Raw genomic sequence first — 18,869 nt, 5'->3', positions numbered from 1 at the left:
GTTGGATTTGATCTTGAAGTGAGGTACATGGTTTTATCAGTGATCAGTGAGCGTTTGAGGGTTTCATTCAGCCGTGGTTTAAGACCAGTAAGGAACATAGTAAGCAGTCTTAACCTCTGGCAGCTTCACCAGAAAATGGTCCGGGAGGCCTGAACCAGCTCTAACTTAAAGTCTTAAATGTAACCTTCACAGTAGAGATCGTGTCAGCCTTCTTAAAACTGCTTCCGCCTGGAGCCTGAGAGCTGAAGACTCTGATTCTACTTTAACAGCCTGGCTCCGTGTGTGGAGGAACTTTTTCCTCTCTGATGTCGTCATCAAACAATCATTCATGAGATTTTCAAGTTATTATAGTGTGAAAGTTGTAGATAAAACCTCACTGACACAACATGTTATTATCATTTCCTTTATTTGCTCATTTTTACAAGAATAATGAAAGAGATACTGAATGACAGGCTGGAAATTCGCTCATTATTTAGCACAATACAAGCAATAAACCTTCCTCTTCAACAGACATTCAAATTATAGCAACAAAACCCTTTTAACCCTTTTAACCTCCAGTCTATGAATGTGTACAGAGTCCAGTATTTTCCGTTCACCCACACAGAACCATCAGCCAGGCAGAAAGTAAAGACCATTGTATTTTATAACTGTGAGCCTGACACATGGTTTTAAAGGCTTAGACTTGTATTTATTCATTTTATTATATATTGATTTATTTGTTTAGCCATCAACTTGTAAGAACTGAGATGCTAGTTTGAGGTGGACGAGGCTCAGGACGTCTGTGGGAACTATGCATGAATAATAGTGAACGTAAAGATTTGTGCCTCTTTAGACCGACACTTTAATGATGAAGAGCCCATAAACCATATACCAGATATCATAACATTACATAGGAAACATTAGCTGGCAGCAGCACACTTCGTAACAGAGGGAACAGGAGGACGTCCACGTAGTAAAAGGAAAGTACATAGGTGGTAAGAAGGAATAGGAAAGAAGCCTGAGTGACTGTGTCCTAATGTGTCTGATATTATTCAATAAGGCCGAGACATTTATGGTACATTTGATGTAAAAGTGGCAGATAAAATAATATGATTACTCCTTTTACACCCATCATTCACAATAGTGATGAGAAACCCGACTCCTTGAACCGACTCACGGGTTTTTGAGTCCAAGTGAACCGGTTGTCTGACTCATTTGATTCAGTTGCACTATTTCCACCTCCAGGACCTGGAGGCTGAACTGCGACATGAACCAGGGGGAGAATCATGTATTCATAGTAAAATGCTGAAACACTTCTGAGGAAAATAAACAATAAGTACACATTAGTTTTTAGTGATCCTGGTCTCTTTATTCTAGATTATGTGTGTTGTTTCTGAGGTTTAGTTGAACCAGGAAATAAATTATATAAATGATTAAACTGAATAAATACCTGACATCCAGAATGGCAGATATACAGTATATATTCATATATACATATGATTTTATAGTTTATTTTTTTCCTTCCAACATTCTGATTTTCTTTTTCACTAGTATCAATAAATAATGTGACGTTCATAAGGCAGAACTAATTATAGGGGACAATATTAAATGTAACACAATACCTGCTACAGTTGTATTTTAACAGTGTTTATTGTGTATTAATTCATGTATTATTCATGTATTTCTCTCTACAAGCTTTGTGAAACAAACAATATGTGGTTTTTTTCTCTGCCATCACTCAGAAACTTTCTGAGTGGAGCTGCAGATTTTCAGGTGAGGGAGGGGTGGAGGGGTGGAGGGGCGGAGGGGGCGGAGGGGGCGGAGGGGTGGAGGGGTGGACGGGCAGAGGGGTGGAGGGGTGGAGGGAGCAGAAGGGCGGAGGGGCGGAGGGGGTGGAGGGGGTGGAGGGCCGGAGGGGCGGAGGGATGGAGGGGCGGAGGGGTGGACGGGCAGAGGGGTGGAGGGGTGGAGGGATGGAGGGGCGGAGGGGCGGAGGGGCGGAGGGGTGGAGGGGGTGGAGCCTCACCACCTGCCAGGTGAACCACACTGTGAAGTGCTACTGACCGATTCAGTGAACGAGTCTTTACAGTTTCAAGCTGACTCAGTCATGTGAGCTGAACGATTGAAATGAGCTGAAAGCCTCATGTGACCTTAAGGAGCCGGAAGCTGCTGTGCATAGCAGCTAGCGTTAGCAACGCGGCTACTAGTGGCTTTTAGCAGCTATTAGCAGCAGCATTACAGCTGCTTTTCCCACAGGGCGACTACAGTGAGTAATGTGATATATTTATACAGTTGGAGTTAGACTAGTAGCAGCAGAACAGGGATGTTTATATTTTCCTCTCTGGCTGGAGGCCGGAGGAAGAATGACTCAGAACGAGTTAATGAACGTGATGACTCGTGAGTCACTGTTCAGTAAAGTGACTCGCGGGTTTTGAATGATTCGTTCAAATTCGATCATCACTAATTCACAATAGACACTTTAATATAATTTTAGAAGAATGGACTGACCCAGACCTGTAGAGGTGTAGCCACCGTCACCCTCAGTAACCCGGATCACCTCCAGAGCCCCGCGGCCCTGCTCAGTGTGACGCAGCACAGAACAGCAGGGATTGGAGGATAAATCAACCTTTTTCATGACTCGTCTCACTGGCAAAAACTTTCTGATGCTTAAGTCATCCATCCATCCATCCATCCATCCATCCATCCATCCATCCATCCATCCATCCATCCATCCATCCATCATCCATCCATCCATCATCCATCCATCATCTCCCTCTTATCAAGGTCGGGTCACGGAGGCAGAGTTGTCCAGACTCTTTCTCCCCCAGACTCTTCCTCCAGCTCTTCTGGTGGAACCCCAAGGTGTTCCCAGTCCATATAGAGACATAGTCCCTCCAGGTGTCCTAGGTCTGTCCTGAGACCTCCTACCAGAGAGACATAGCCCCTCCAGGTGTCCTAGGTCTGTTCTGAGACCTCCTACCAGAGAGACATAGTCCCTCCAGGTGTCCTAGGTCTGTCCTGACACCTCCTACCAGAGAGACATAGTCCCTCCAGGTGTCCTAGGTCTGTCCTGAGACCTCCTACCAGAGGGACATGACCAGAACACCTCCCTGGGGAGGCGTCCAGCTCAAACAGGTGCCCAGAACACCTTGGAGCAGTGGCTCTACTCCGAGCTCCTCCCTGGTGACTGAGCTCCTCACCCTATCTCTAAGGGTGACTGAGCTCCTCACCCTATCTCTAAGGGTGACTGAGCTCCTCACCCTATCTCTAAGAGTGACTGAGCTCCTCACCCTATCTCTAAGAGTGACTGAGCTCCTCACCCTATCTCTAAGAGTGACTGAGCTCCTCACCCTATCTCTAAGAGTGACTGAGCTCCTCCCCCTATCTCTAAGAGTGACTGAGCTCCTCCCCCTATCTCTAAGGGTGACTGAGCTCCTCCCCCTATCTCTAAGAGTGACTGAGCTCCTCCCCCTATCTCAAAGAGTGACTGAGCTCCTCCCCCTATCTCTAAGGGTGACTGAGCTCCTCCCCCTATCTCTAAGGGTGACTGAGCTCCTCCCCCTATCTCTAAGAGTGACTGAGCTCCTCACCCTATCTCTAAGGGTGACTGAGCTCCTCACCCTATCTCTAAGGGTGACTGAGCTCCTCCCTGGTGACTGAGCTTAAGTTAAGTTTTCCTAAAAAATAACTGCATAAAATGAATTACAAATGTACAAAACAAACAAAATGAAGAACGTTTGACAAAAAAAATTTCTTTAAAAGACTTTCACTTCTTGTTTTGCTATTTGGTGAAGAAAAGCTGGAGTGATTATTTTTAACTCGTGGAACCATGCCCATGTCGCTACAATTTTGAAATGTGTTGCTGCCATTAACGTGAGCAAACATTTTCCCTAAAGCGTCTCAAATTTCAATATTTAACAAGTTTTATAAATTGTTGGAATAAAATACAGGTTTGTGAGACTCAAAAATCTTAGTATTTCTTTGCAATTAATTTCTTTGCATTCAACAGTGTCCCAACCTTTTAGAGAATCTGAGTTGATCACTGAACAACTATGTATGTAACATCTGTGTATATATTCAAGTACAATTGCAAAGATTTGCCAAAAATAGAGATATTTATGTACAAAGTCCCAAATCTCTCAGAGCATGCGAAGCTGAACGTACATTTCCAGATCCATGCACACATTGAGGGATGAGACGACGTGTTGGGCTTTGAGTTCAGCACCACGAGCGCTGCCTCCCTCACAGTCCCAGCAGCACCTCGTGGGCCGGCTGCTCTCCACGTTGGAATGTTGTGAACATGAACCAAGACAAACCAGCTCCCGCAGGCCAGCGTCAGAAGCCCTTGGTGCTGTTAGCATTGGGTCGACTGCGCGGCTGAGCCGCGGTGCTGTTGTTGCTCCGGTCGCCACCCCCTTCCTCCCCCTGCGGGGCAGAACTCTGGTAGATGAAGACCTTGCCCTGCTCTTCTTTCATGAAGAGGTCCACCAGGAGAATCTTCTGCTTGTGGATCTGCAGGCTGATGTCTTTGGGGATGTCTGGGATGAGCCAGTCCACCACATCGTTCATCAGCAGCACCACATTCTGCAAGGAAAGTCCAGGAAATCAGCAAATTCATTTCAAACAAGGAGGGCAACTGAGGAGGTGTTGGCTGAAGCCGGGGCTTATTATGCCGACCCTAGTTACAGAACATTCTACCCATCAAAAATAAAACTAAATATATAATAAAATAAATAAAAAACACAACTACAATCATCAACAATGGTTGTAGTCAACAATCACGTTGCTTGCTTATTTTCAATTTATGCACAACAATTATACGATACATTTGTCTAAACCATGTTCTCTCAAGCATCCATGTATATGTCAGAAATTAAGATTTCAGACCATTTTGAAAATAATGAATGGGATTGCTCCTCTGAAGCTCATCGGCGAGACCACTCCAGTTCACCCCTCTGTTCATTATAAAGTTTTGTTTTTTAAACATGTTCTCTCCGCTCAGGTTATATTTCTGTTCCCTGTTTTCAAACAGACAGTGTATTTTTTGGCAATATTCTACTCTTGACTTTATACATAAAGACAGCGGTATTCAGACTGACTAAATCAAAAAATTGAATTGCTTTAAATTTGCAGAATATTGCATTTGTTGGTTCATTATATGGTGAATGATTGACTATTCTTGTGGGGTTTTTTGTAAAATAAAAATAGGTTTTGTGTTTGTAGTGTCGGCATGCCCCCATATTGCAACAGGAGGTTTGTGCATTTATATGTAATAAAGAGTACAGACCTGAGTGGGGATGGCACTAAAAGTAAATAAAACTCATCAAACTACGCTCCAGCAGAAGCCTCACTCGACAGGCTCAGGCCTTTTGTTCCAATGTAGACCTCAAAGTCCTGTATGCACTGTTCACAGATTAAATATAACTGACTGGCATGTTTAAGTAGGATAAAAGAATATAAAATCCTGTCAACAAGCAGTGGAATATCTTTAAAAGTGGTAAAACATAGACAAACACTTCAGAGACAAGAGACATGCTGCCATCTTGGATTAGACCATTATTCAACCATTATTCAACCATTATTCAACCATTATTCAACCATTATTCAACCATTATTCAACCATTATTCAACCATTATTCAACCATTATTCAACCATTTCCATCATCTTGTCTGTTTAAGAAACTCTTAGGCTTCTTAAAGTCCTCCTCACTACTTCTAGTGGTTTTCTACCTTAGGAGACTCTGAAGGCTTAGGATGCTTTGTGAATATGGACAAGGAGCTCAGAGCATCTTCCTCTCAAACAACCAATCAGCTCTCAGCAGACTGCATCATATAGAGCATCTTCCTCTCTAACAGCCAATCAGCTCTCAGCAGACTGCATCATATAGAGCATCTTCCTCTCTAACAACCAATCAGCTCCCAGCAGACTGCATCATATAGAGCATCTTCCTCTCTAACAACCAATCAGCTCCCAGCAGACTGCATCATATAGAGCATCTTCCTCTCTAACAGCCAATCAGCTCTCAGCAGACTGCATCATATAGAGCATCTTCCTCTCTAACAACCAATCAGCTCTCAGCAGACTGCATCATATAGAGCATCTTCCTCTCTAACAGCCAATCAGCTCTCAGCAGACTGCATCATATAGAGCATCTTCCTCTCTAACAACCAATCAGCTCTCAGCAGACTGCATCATACAGAGCATCTTCCTCTCTAACAACCAATCAGCTCCCAGCAGACTGCATCATATAGAGCATCTTCCTCTCTAACAACCAATCAGCTCCCAGCAGACTGCATCATCCAGAGCATCTTCCTCTCTAACAACCAATCAGCTCCCAGCAGACTGCATCATCCAGAGCAACAGGTCAACCACTCCTCCTCACTAAGATACAAGTTGCTGTTAACTCCTTCCTGAGTCACCCTGAAGCTAATATTCCTTGTTAAGGGACTTTGAGGCTGAGATAGAACTTCCCTGAGACGCCTCATGAATATGGGCACTGGCGTCTTCTCTCGGTGGGCGTGGCCAGGAAGTTCATCACAGAACATTTAAGAACAACAAACAAGACTGAACTTTTTCCAACAGCAGTCTATAGTAGATTTACCAGGAAGTGATGCAGGGTGTTCTGAGCCAGCTGTTACTGTAAGCTTTATCAATCAGTGTGATTATTGATGTCATCACAGCTGTAGAAAAGTCCTACATCTGTCAGAGGCTGAGATGAGTTCAGACGATGGTCAATCATAGGGAGGAGCCGGATGCTCATTTCCTGTTTGTCACCACTGGATGTTTACATGAATCACCAGGTTCACACATCCTTAAAATAAACAGTCTTACACATACACACATATAGCTGAACACACAAAGTATTCAGATAAGATATATTAATATCTTAAATAAAAAAACAACTTCTGATCAATCACATCATTTTCAGACTAGAAATAATGTATAGATTGAAGCCCCACCTAGTTCCACGCCCAGTCCGGTTTAAGCCCCGCCCACTCTGAGTTCAGATACAGATACAGTTACTTTCGGTGGTTGAACAGATACAGATGGTGGCGAACTCACTCGTCCCTCGTCCATCAAGTCCTGGTTGGACCTCCAGGTTTGATAGTGTAACAAGGATTTGGTTGGTCGTCTGTAATGTTTCACTGTTTTCTGTGTATCTTGTGAATTAAGTGTCACACTGTTTGAAATGACAGGACATGGAGAACTTTCCAGGACTTCCTGTGTGTGTCCTCTTACCTGGAAAACAATGACGAAGGCCAGTCGAACCGCCAACACCGTCCAGAACTCCTTGGAGATCTCATAGGGAGTGGCAGACCAGGGGGGCTCCCGGTAGTCTTTGTACCTGTGGAGACCCCCAGAGGAAACTGAGCTCAGGCTGGCTCCTCCAACACTCTTTTCACTACGTCCTGTGTTTACATGCTGGTCAGTAAAGGACAGTTTTACTACTTGGGATGAAAACATCTGTCCAAACTGTCTCAGTGATGTAGAAATACACACAGATACTGCTAGCTTGTTTTTGTTTTTATTTAATTTGACCAGTTTTATTCCCACTGTCATGGTAAACAACTGAGATCAAAAAGTCACTCTCACACACACACACACACACACACACACACACACACACACACACACACACACACACACACACACACACACACACACACTAGAGTCAGTGAACGTGTTAAGATGATCTGTATAAAGCAGGGCTGGTCTGAATAACTGAACTCAGGCTATATCTGGCTTCTAAGACCAGTTTAGTGTGGAAACATTTCCATTTGGAAACCACAACGACTAAACATTCTGATATTGAGCTAATGGGGTCCAGGTCCCGTATGAAATGTTTTTGTAATTCGTCCCTCTAATTAGGATTTGTCTTAGATTATAATTTAGCCAGTTTAGATCAAAAGGGCCTTAAAACCTGAAAACAAATGTTTGTTACATAATTCAAAGTTTGTTGCACAAACTCTAAACTGCATTAACATTGTGCAGTGAACCAGTGACGGAGGAGGAGCTAAGCACAGTGAACCAGTGACGGAGGAGGAGCTAAGCACAGTGAACCAGTGACGGAGGAGGAGCTAAGCACAGTGAACCAGTGACGGAGGAGAAGCGAAGCACAGTGAACCAGTGACGGAGGAGGAGCTAAGCACAGTGAACCAGTGACAGAGGAGAAGCTAAGCACAGTGAACCAGTGACAGAGGAGAAGCTAAGCACAGTGAACCAGTGACAGAGGAGGAGCTAAGCACAGTGAACCAGTGACAGAGGAGAAGCTAAGCACAGTGAACCAGTGACAGAGGAGGAGCTAAGCACAGTGAACCAGTGACGGAGGAGGAGCTAAGCACAGTGAACCAGTGACGGAGGAGAAGCGAAGCACAGTGAACCAGTGACGGAGGAGGAGCTAAGCACAGTGAACCAGTGACGGAGCATAAGCTAAGCACAGTGAATTAGTGACGGAGGAGGAGCTAAGCACAGTGAACTAGTGACGGAGGAGAAGCTAAGCACAGTGAACCAGTGATGGAGGAGGAGCTAAGCACAGTGAACAAGTGACGGAGGAGGAGCTAAGCACAGCGAACTAGTGACGGAGGAGGAGCTAAGCACAGTGAACCAGTGACGGTAGAGGAGCTAAGCACAGTGAACCAGTGACGGAGGAGAAGCTAAGCACAGTGAATTAGTGACGGAGGAAGAGCTAAGCACAGTGAACTAGTGACGGAGGAGGAGCTAAGCACAGTGAACCAGTGACGGAGGAGAAGCTAAGCACAGTGAACTAGTGACGGAGGAGGAGCTAAGCACAGTGAACCAGTGACGGAGGAGAAGCTAAGCACAGTGAACCAGTGACAGAGGAGAAGCTAAGCACAGTGAACCAGTGACGGAGGAGAAGCTAAGCACAGTGAACCAGTGACGGAGGAGGAGCTAAGCACAGTGAACCAGTGACGGAGGAGGAGCTAAGCACAGTGAACTAGTGACGGAGGAGGAGCTAAGCACAGTGAACCAGTGACGGAGGAGAAGCTAAGCACAGTGAACCAGTGACGGAGGAGAAGCTAGCTGGTTCTACCTGCAGATCTCCACCTGGAAGCCCAGTTGCAGTGGATCCAGGGTTTCCTTGCCCTCCTGGAAGTGGCTGACATTAAAGTAGGACAGCGTATGGTTGACAAATCCATGCATGGAGCCGTCGGGGCTGTACATGTACTGGTACACCATCCGGGGAATGAAGTCCGAGGTGAAGGAGATGACGAAGGCCTGGGGACAATAGCAGGACAGCTTCATACACTGCAGGCCGGCTGGCAGTCAAACTGGTGGGCATGTGTTGTCATGAAGTGGGATGGAGTCATGGGCAGGAAGTGAACGTGAGGATATGTAAAGGACTGGTTAGGATGGTTAGTCATGTAAAGGACTGGTTAGGATGGTTAGTCATGTAAAGGACTGTTAGGATGGTTAGTCATGTAAAGGACTGTTAGGATGGTTAGTCATCTAAAGGACTGGTTAGGATGGTTAGTCATGTAAAGGACTGGTTAGGATGGTTAGTCGTGTAAAGGACTGGTTAGGATGGTTAGTCATGTAAAGGACTGGTTAGGATGGTTAGTCAAGTAAAAGACTGGTTAGGATGGTTCGTCAGTGGAAAGGACTGTTAGGATGGTTAGTCATGTAAAGGACTGGTTAGGATGATTAGTCATGTAAAGGACTGGTTAGGATGGTTAGTCGTGTAAAGGACTGCTAGGATGGTTAGTCATGTAAAGGACTGGTTAGGATGGTTAGTCATGTAAAAGACTGTTAGGATGGTTAGTCGTGTAAAGGACCGTTAGGATGGTTAGTCATGTAAAGGACTGTTAGGATGGTTAGTCGTGTAAAGGACTGGTTAGGATGGTTAGTCATGTAAAGGACTGTTAGGATGGCTAGTTGTGTAAAGGACTGGTTAGGATGGTTAGTCATGTAAAGGACTGGTTAGGATGGTTAGTCATGTAAAGGACTGTTAGGCTGGTTAGTCATGTAAAGGACTGGTTAGGATGGTTAGTCATGTATAGGACTGGTTAGGATGGTTAGTCATGTAAAGGACTGTTAGGATGGTTAGTCATGTAAAGGACTGTTAGGATGGTTAGTCATGTAAAGGACTGGTTAGGATGGTTAGTCATGTAAAGGACTGTTAGGATGGTTCGTCAGTGGAAAGGACTGTTAGGATGGTTAGTCATGTAAAGGACTGGTTAGGATGGTTAGTCATGTAAAGGACTGTTAGGATGGTTAGTCGTGTAAAGGACTGTTAGGATGGTTAGTCATGTAAAGGACTGTTAGGATGGTTTGTCGTGTAAAGGACTGGTTAGGATGGTTTGTCATGTAAAGGACTGTTAGGATGGTTAGTCATGTAAAGGACTGGTTAGGATGGTTAGTCATGTAAAAGACTGGTTAGGATGGTTCGTCATGTAAAGGACTGTTAGGATGGTTAGTCGTGTAAAGGACTGGTTAGGATGGTTAGTCGTGTAAAGGACTGTTAGGATGGTTAGTCGTGTAAAGGACTGGTTAGGATGGTTAGTCATGTAAAGGACTGGTTAGGATGGTTAGTCGTGTAAATGACTGGTTAGGATGGTTCGTCAGTGGAAAGGACTGTTAGGATGGTCAGTCATGTAAAAGACTGGTTAGGATGGTTCGTCAGTGGAAAGGACTGTTAGGATGGTTAGTCATGTAAAGGACTGGTTAGGATGGTTAGTCATGTAAAGGACTGTTAGGATGGTTAGTCGTGTAAAGGACTGGTTAGGATGGTTAGTCATGTAAAGGACTGTTAGGATGTTTAGTCATGTAAAAGACTGGTTAGGATGGTTAGTCGTGTAAAGGACTGGTTAGGATGGTTAGTCATGTAAAGGACTGTTAGGATGGTTAGTCGTGTAAAGGACTGTTAGGATGGTTAGTCATGTAAAGGACTGGTTTGGATGGTTAGTCATGTAAAGGACTGTTAGGATGGTTCATCATGTAAAAGACTGGTTAGGATGGTTAGTCATGTAAAGGACTGGTTAGGATGGTTAGTCATGTAAAAGACTGGTTAGGATGGTTCATCATGAAAAGGACTGTTAGGATGGTTAGTCGTGTAAAGGACTGGTTAGGATGGTTAGTCGTGTAAAGGACTGGTTAGGATGGTTAGTCATGTAAATGACTGGTTTGGATGGTACGTCAGTGGAAAGGACTGTTAGGATGGTCAATCATGTAAAGGACTGTTAGGATGGTCAGTCATGTAAAAGACTGGTTAGGATGGTTCGTCAGTGGAAAGGACTGTTAGGATGGTTAGTCATGTAAAGGACTGGTTAGGATGGTTAGTCATGTAAAGGACTGTTAGGATGGTTCGTCATGTAAAGGACTGTTAGGATGGTTCGTCATGTAAAGGACTGTTAGGATGGTTAGTCGTGTAAAGGACTGGTTAGGATGGTTAGTCATGTAAAGGACTGTTAGGATGGTTAGTCATGTAAAGGACTGTTAGGATGGTTAGTCATGTAAAGGACTGGTTAGGATGGTTAGTCATGTAAAGGACTGTTAGGATGGTTAGTCATGTAAAGGACTGGTTAGGATGGTTAGTCATGTAAAGGACTGGTTAGGATGGTTCGTCATGTAAAGGACTGTTAGGATGGTTAGTCATGTAAAGGACTGTTAGGATGGTTAGTCATGTAAAGGACTGGTTAGGATGGTTAGTCATGTAAAGGACTGGTTAGGATGGTTCGTCATGTAAAGGACTGTTAGGATGGTTCGTCATGTAAAGGACTGTTAGGATGGTTCGTCATGTAAAGGACTGTTAGGATGGTTAGTCGTGTAAAGGACTGGTTAGGATGGTTAGTCATGTAAAGGACTGTTAGGATGGTTAGTCGTGTAAAGGACTGGTTAGGATGGTTAGTCATGTAAAGGACTGGTTAGGATGGTTAGTCATGTAAATGACTGGTTAGGATGGTTCGTCAGTGGAAAGGACTGTTGGGATGGTCAGTCATGTAAAGGACTGGTTAGGATGGTTAGTCATGTAAAGGACTGTTAGGATGGTTTGTCATGTAAAGGACTGGTTAGGATGGTTTGTCATGTAAAGGACTGGTTAGGATGGTTAGTCATGTAAAAGACTGGTTAGGATGGTTCGTCATGTAAAGGACTGTTAGGATGGTTAGTCGTGTGAAGGACTGGTTAGGATGGTTAGTCATGTAAAGGACTGTTAGGATGGTTAATCGTGTAAAGGACTGGTTAGGATGGTTAGTCATGTAAAGGACTGGTTAGGATGGCTAGTCATGTAAATGACTGGTTAGGATGGTTCGTCAGTGGAAAGGACTGTTAGGATGGTTTGTCATGTAAAGGACTGGTTAGGATGGTTAGTCGTGTAAAGGACTGGTTAGGATGGTTAGTCATGTAAAGGACTGTTTGGATGGTTAGTCATGTAAAGGACTGGTTAGGATGGTTAGTCATGTAAAGGACTGTTAGGATGGTTAGTCGTGTAAAGGACTGGTTTGGATGGTTAGTCATGTAAAGAAATGTTAGGATGGTTAGTCATGTAAAAGACTGGTTAGGATGGTTAGTCATGTAAAGGACTGGTTAGGATGGTTAGTCATGTAAAAGACTGGTTAGGATGATTCATCATGAAAAGGACTGTTAGGATGGTTAGTCGTGTAAAGGACTGGTTAGGATGGTTAGTCGTGTAAAGGACTGGTTAGGATGGTTAGTCATGTAAATGACTGGTTTGGATGGTACGTCAGTGGAAAGGACTGTTAGGATGGTCAGTCATGTAAAGGACTGTTAGGATGGTCAGTCATGTAAAAGACTGGTTAGGATGGTTCGTCAGTGGAAAGGACTGTTAGGATGGTTAGTCATGTAAAGGACTGTTAGGATGGTTAGTCATGTAAAGGACTGTTAGGATGGTTCGTCATGTAAAGGACTGTTAGGATGGTTCGTCATGTAAAGGACTGTTAGGATGGTTAGTCGTGTAAAGGACTGGTTAGGATGGTTAGTCATGTAAAGGACTGTTAGGATGGTTAGTCGTGTAAAGGACTGGTTAGGATGGTTAGTCATGTAAAGGACTGGTTAGGATGGTTAGTCATGTAAATGACTGGTTAGGATGGTTCGTCAGTGGAAAGGACTGTTGGGATGGTCAGTCATGTAAAGGACTGGTTAGGATGGTTAGTCATGTAAAGGACTGTTAGGATGGTTTGTCATGTAAAGGACTGATTAGGATGGTTTGTCATGTAAAGGACTGGTTAGGATGGTTAGTCATGTAAAAGACTGGTTAGGATGGTTCGTCATGTAAAGGACTGTTAGGATGGTTAGTCTTGTGAAGGACTGGTTAGGATGGTTAGTCATGTAAAGGACTGTTAGGATGGTTAATCGTGTAAAGGACTGGTTAGGATGGTTAGTCATGTAAAGGACTGGTTAGGATGGCTAGTCATGTAAATGACTGGTTAGGATGGTTCGTCAGTGGAAAGGAATGTTAGGATGGTTAGTCATGTAAAGGACTGTTAGGATGGTTAGTCATGTAAAGGACTGGTTAGGATGGTTTGTCATATAAAGGACTGGTTAGGATGGTTTGTCATGTAAAGGACTGGTTAGGATGGTTAGTCGTGTAAAGGACTGGTTAGGATGGTTAGTCATGTAAAGGACTGTTTGGATGGTTAGTCATGTAAAGGACTGGTTAGGATGGTTAGTCATGTAAAGGACTGTTAGGATGGTTAGTCATGTAAAGGACTGGTTAGGATGGCTAGTCATGTAAATGACTGGTTAGGATGGTTCGTCAGTGGAAAGGACTGTTAGGATGGTTAGTCATGTAAAGGACTGGTTAGGATGGTTAGTCGTGTAAAGGACTGGTTAGGATGGTTAGTCGTGTAAAGGACTGTTAGGATGGTTAGTCATGTAAAGGACTGGTTACGATGGTTAGTCATGTAAAGGACTGTTAGGATGGTTAGTCATGTAAAGGACTGTTATCATGGTTAGTCATGTAAAGGACTGGTTAGGATGGTTCGTCAGTGGAAAGGACTGTTAGGATGGTTAGTCGTGTAAAGGACTGGTTAGGATGGTTAGTCATGTAAAGGACTGTTAGAATGGTTAGTCATGTAAAGGACTGGTTAGGATGGTTAGTCATGTAAAGGACTGTTAGGATGGTTAGTCATCTAAAGGACTGGTTAGGATGGTTAGTCATGTAAAGGACTGGTTAGGATGGTTAGTCATGTAAAGGACTGTTAGGATGGTTAATCGTGTAAAGGACTGGTTAGGATGGTTAGTCATGTAAAGGACTGGTTAGGATGGCTAGTCATGTAAATGACTGGTTAGGATGGTTCGTCAGTGGAAAGGACTGTTAGGATGGTTAGTCATGTAAAGGACTGTTAGGATGGTTAGTCATGTAAAGGACTGGTTAGGATGGTTAGTCGTGTAAAGGACTGGTTAGGATGGTTAGTCATGTAAAGGACTGTTTGGATGGTTAGTCATGTAAAGGACTGGTTAGGATGGTTAGTCATGTAAAGGACTGTTAGGATGGTTAGTCGTGTAAAGGACTGGTTAGGATGGTTAGTCATGTAAAGGACTGGTTAGGATGGCTAGTCATGTAAATGACTGGTTAGGATGGTTCGTCAGTGGAAAGGACTGTTAGGATGGTTAGTCATCTAAAGGACTGGTTAGGATGGTTAGTCATGTAAAGGACTGTTAGGATGGTTAATCGTGTAAAGGACTGGTTAGGATGGTTAGTCATGTAAAGGACTGGTTAGGATGGTTCGTCATGTAAAGGACTGTTAGGATGGTTAGTCATGTAAAGGACTGTTAGGATGGTTAGTCATGTAAAGGACTGGTTAGGATGGTTAGTCATGTAAAGGACTGGTTAGGATGGTTCGTCATGTAAAGGACTGTTAGGATGGTTCGTCATGTAAAGGACTGTTAGGATGGTTCGTCATGTAAAGGACTGTTAGGATGGTTAGTCGTGTAAAGGACTGGTTAGGATGGTTAGTCATGTAAAGGACTGTTAGGATGGTTAGTCGTGTAAAGGACTGGTTAGGATGGTTAGTCATGTAAAGGACTGGTTAGGATGGTTAGTCATGTAAATGACTGGTTAGGATGGTTCGTCAGTGGAAAGGACTGTTGGGATGGTCAGTCATGTAAAGGACTGGTTAGGATGGTTAGTCATGTAAAGGACTGTTAGGATGGTTTGTCATGTAAAGGACTGGTTAGGATGGTTTGTCATGTAAAGGACTGGTTAGGATGGTTAGTCGTGTAAAGGACTGGTTAGGATGGTTAGTCATGTAAAGGACTGGTTAGGATGGCTAGTCATGTAAATGACTGGTTAGGATGGTTCGTCAGTGGAAAGGAATGTTAGGATGGTTAGTCATGTAAAGGACTGTTAGGATGGTTAGTCATGTAAAGGACTGGTTAGGATGGTTTGTCATATAAAGGACTGGTTAGGATGGTTTGTCATGTAAAGGACTGGTTAGGATGGTTAGTCGTGTAAAGGACTGGTTAGGATGGTTAGTCATGTAAAGGACTGTTTGGATGGTTAGTCATGTAAAGGACTGGTTAGGATGGTTAGTCATGTAAAGGACTGTTAGGATGGTTAGTCATGTAAAGGACTGGTTAGGATGGCTAGTCATGTAAATGACTGGTTAGGATGGTTCGTCAGTGGAAAGGACTGTTAGGATGGTTAGTCATGTAAAGGACTGGTTAGGATGGTTAGTCGTGTAAAGGACTGGTTAGGATGGTTAGTCATGTAAAGGACTGGTTAGGATGGTTAGTCGTGTAAAGGACTGTTAGGATGGTTAGTCATGTAAAGGACTGGTTACGATGGTTAGTCATGTAAAGGACTGTTAGGATGGTTAGTCATGTAAAGGACTGTTATCATGGTTAGTCATGTAAAGGACTGGTTAGGATGGTTCGTCAGTGGAAAGGACTGTTAGGATGGTTAGTCGTGTAAAGGACTGGTTAGGATGGTTAGTCATGTAAAGGACTGTTAGAATGGTTAGTCATGTAAAGGACTGGTTAGGATGGTTAGTCATGTAAAGGACTGTTAGGATGGTTAGTCATCTAAAGGACTGGTTAGGATGGTTAGTCATGTAAAGGACTGGTTAGGATGGTTAGTCATGTAAAGGACTGTTAGGATGGTTAATCGTGTAAAGGACTGGTTAGGATGGTTAGTCATGTAAAGGACTGGTTAGGATGGCTAGTCATGTAAATGACTGGTTAGGATGGTTCGTCAGTGGAAAGGACTGTTAGGATGGTTAGTCATGTAAAGGACTGTTAGGATGGTTAGTCATGTAAAGGACTGGTTAGGATGGTTAGTCGTGTAAAGGACTGGTTAGGATGGTTAGTCATGTAAAGGACTGGTTAGGATGGCTAGTCATGTAAATGACTGGTTAGGATGGTTCGTCAGTGGAAAGGAATGTTAGGATGGTTAGTCATGTAAAGGGCTGTTAGGATGGTTAGTCATGTAAAGGACTGGTTAGGATGGTTTGTCATATAAAGGACTGGTTAGGATGGTTTGTCATGTAAAGGACTGGTTAGGATGGTTAGTCGTGTAAAGGACTGGTTAGGATGGTTAGTCATGTAAAGGACTGTTTGGATGGTTAGTCATGTAAAGGACTGGTTAGGATGGTTAGTCATGTAAAGGACTGTTAGGATGGTTAGTCATGTAAAGGACTGGTTAGGATGGCTAGTCATGTAAATGACTGGTTAGGATGGTTCGTCAGTGGAAAGGACTGTTAGGATGGTTAGTCATGTAAAGGACTGGTTAGGATGGTTAGTCGTGTAAAGGACTGGTTAGGATGGTTAGTCATGTAAAGGACTGGTTAGGATGGTTAGTCGTGTAAAGGACTGTTAGGATGGTTAGTCATGTAAAGGACTGGTTACGATGGTTAGTCATGTAAAGGACTGTTAGGATGGTTAGTCATGTAAAGGACTGTTATCATGGTTAGTCATGTAAAGGACTGGTTAGGATGGTTCGTCAGTGGAAAGGACTGTTAGGATGGTTAGTCGTGTAAAGGACTGGTTAGGATGGTTAGTCATGTAAAGGACTGTTAGAATGGTTAGTCATGTAAAGGACTGGTTAGGATGGTTAGTCATGTAAAGGACTGTTAGGATGGTTAGTCATGTAAAGGACTGGTTAGGATGGTTAGTCGTGTAAAGGACTGGTTAGGATGGTTAGTCATGTAAAGGACTGGTTAGGATGGTTAGTCGTGTAAAGGACTGTTAGGATGGTTAGTCATGTAAAGGACTGGTTACGATGGTTAGTCATGTAAAGGACTGTTAGGATGGTTAGTCATGTAAAGGACTGTTATCATGGTTAGTCATGTAAAGGACTGGTTAGGATGGTTCGTCAGTGGAAAGGACTGTTAGAATGGTTAGTCATGTAAAGGACTGGTTAGGATGGTTAGTCATGTAAAGGACTGTTAGGATGGTTAGTCATCTAAAGGACTGGTTAGGATGGTTAGTCATGTAAAGGACTGGTTAGGATGGTTAGTCATGTAAAGGACTGTTAGGATGGTTAATCGTGTAAAGGACTGGTTAGGATGGTTAGTCATGTAAAGGACTGGTTAGGATGGCTAGTCATGTAAATGACTGGTTAGGATGGTTCGTCAGTGGAAAGGACTGTTAGGATGGTTAGTCATGTAAAGGACTGTTCGGATGGTTAGTCATGTAAAGGACTGGTTAGGATGGTTAGTCGTGTAAAGGACTGGTTAGGATGGTTAGTCATGTAAAGGACTGTTTGGATGGTTAGTCATGTAAAGGACTGGTTAGGATGGTTAGTCATGTAAAGGACTGTTAGGATGGTTAGTCGTGTAAAGGACTGGTTAGGATGGTTAGTCATGTAAAGGACTGGTTAGGATGGCTAGTCATGTAAATGACTGGTTAGGATGGTTCGTCAGTGGAAAGGACTGTTAGGATGGTTAGTCATCTAAAGGACTGGTTAGGATGGTTAGTCATGTAAAGGACTGTTAGGATGGTTAATCGTGTAAAGGACTGGTTAGGATGGTTAGTCATGTAAAGGACTGGTTAGGATGGCTAGTCATGTAAATGACTGGTTAGGATGGTTCGTCAGTGGAAAGGACTGTTAGGATGGTTAGTCATGTAAAGGACTGTTAGGATGGTTAGTCATGTAAAGGACTGGTTAGGATGGTTAGTCGTGTAAAGGACTGGTTAGGATGGTTAGTCATGTAAAGGACTGTTTGGATGGTTAGTCATGTAAAGGACTAGTTAGGATGGTTAGTCATGTAAAGGACTGTTTGGATGGTTAGTCATGTAAAGGACTGGTTAGGATGGTTAGTCGTGTAAAGGACTGGTTAGGATGGTTAGTCATGTAAAGGACTGTTTGGATGGTTAGTCATGTAAAGGACTGTTAGGATGGTTAGTCGTGTAAAGGACTGGTTAGGATGGTTAGTCATGTAAAGGACTGGTTAGGATGGCTAGTCATGTAAATGACTGGTTAGGATGGTTCGTCAGTGGAAAGGACTGTTAGGATGGTTAGTCATGTAAAGGACTGGTTAGGATGGTTAGTCGTGTAAAGGACTGGTTAGGATGGTTAGTCATGTAAAGGACTGGTTAGGATGGTTAGTCGTGTAAAGGACTGTTAGGATGGTTAGTCATGTAAAGGACTGGTTAGGATGGTTAGTCATGTAAAGGACTGTTAGGATGGTTAGTCATGTAAAGGACTGTTATCATGGTTAGTCATGTAAAGGACTGGTTAGGATGGTTCGTCAGTGGAAAGGACTGTTAGGATGGTTAGTCGTGTAAAGGACTGGTTAGGATGGTTAGTCATGTAAAGGACTGTTAGAATGGTTAGTCATGTAAAGGACTGTTATCATGGTTAGTCATGTAAAGGACTGGTTAGGATGGTTCGTCAGTGGAAAGGACTGTTAGGATGGTTAGTCGTGTAAAGGACTGGTTAGGATGGTTAGTCATGTAAAGGACTGTTAGA

General features: G+C 43.4%; 1 protein-coding gene across 2 annotated transcripts in view; it reads right to left on the bottom strand.

The window, feature by feature from the left end:
- Window positions 1-408: 408 nt before the first annotated feature.
- Window positions 409-18,869, bottom strand: part of ano1b (anoctamin 1, calcium activated chloride channel b) — a 101,069-nt gene continuing 82,608 nt past the window's right edge. For both annotated transcript variants that reach the window (XM_080504697.1, XM_080504698.1), the window contains 3 exons: window positions 9,033-9,217; window positions 7,220-7,325; window positions 409-4,563 (listed from right to left, as the gene is read on the bottom strand). In XM_080504697.1, coding sequence (XP_080360823.1) covers window positions 4,315-4,563; window positions 7,220-7,325; window positions 9,033-9,217 — 540 coding nt within the window. In that variant the 3' untranslated portion in view covers window positions 409-4,314. The remainder of the gene's footprint in view (window positions 4,564-7,219; window positions 7,326-9,032; window positions 9,218-18,869) is intronic.

This window comes from Blennius ocellaris, assembly GCF_963422515.1.
Source record: "Blennius ocellaris genome assembly, chromosome: 11".
In the NCBI taxonomy this organism is placed as follows: domain Eukaryota; kingdom Metazoa; phylum Chordata; class Actinopteri; order Blenniiformes; family Blenniidae; genus Blennius; species Blennius ocellaris.
This window is presented reverse-complemented; position numbering and strand designations above follow the sequence as displayed.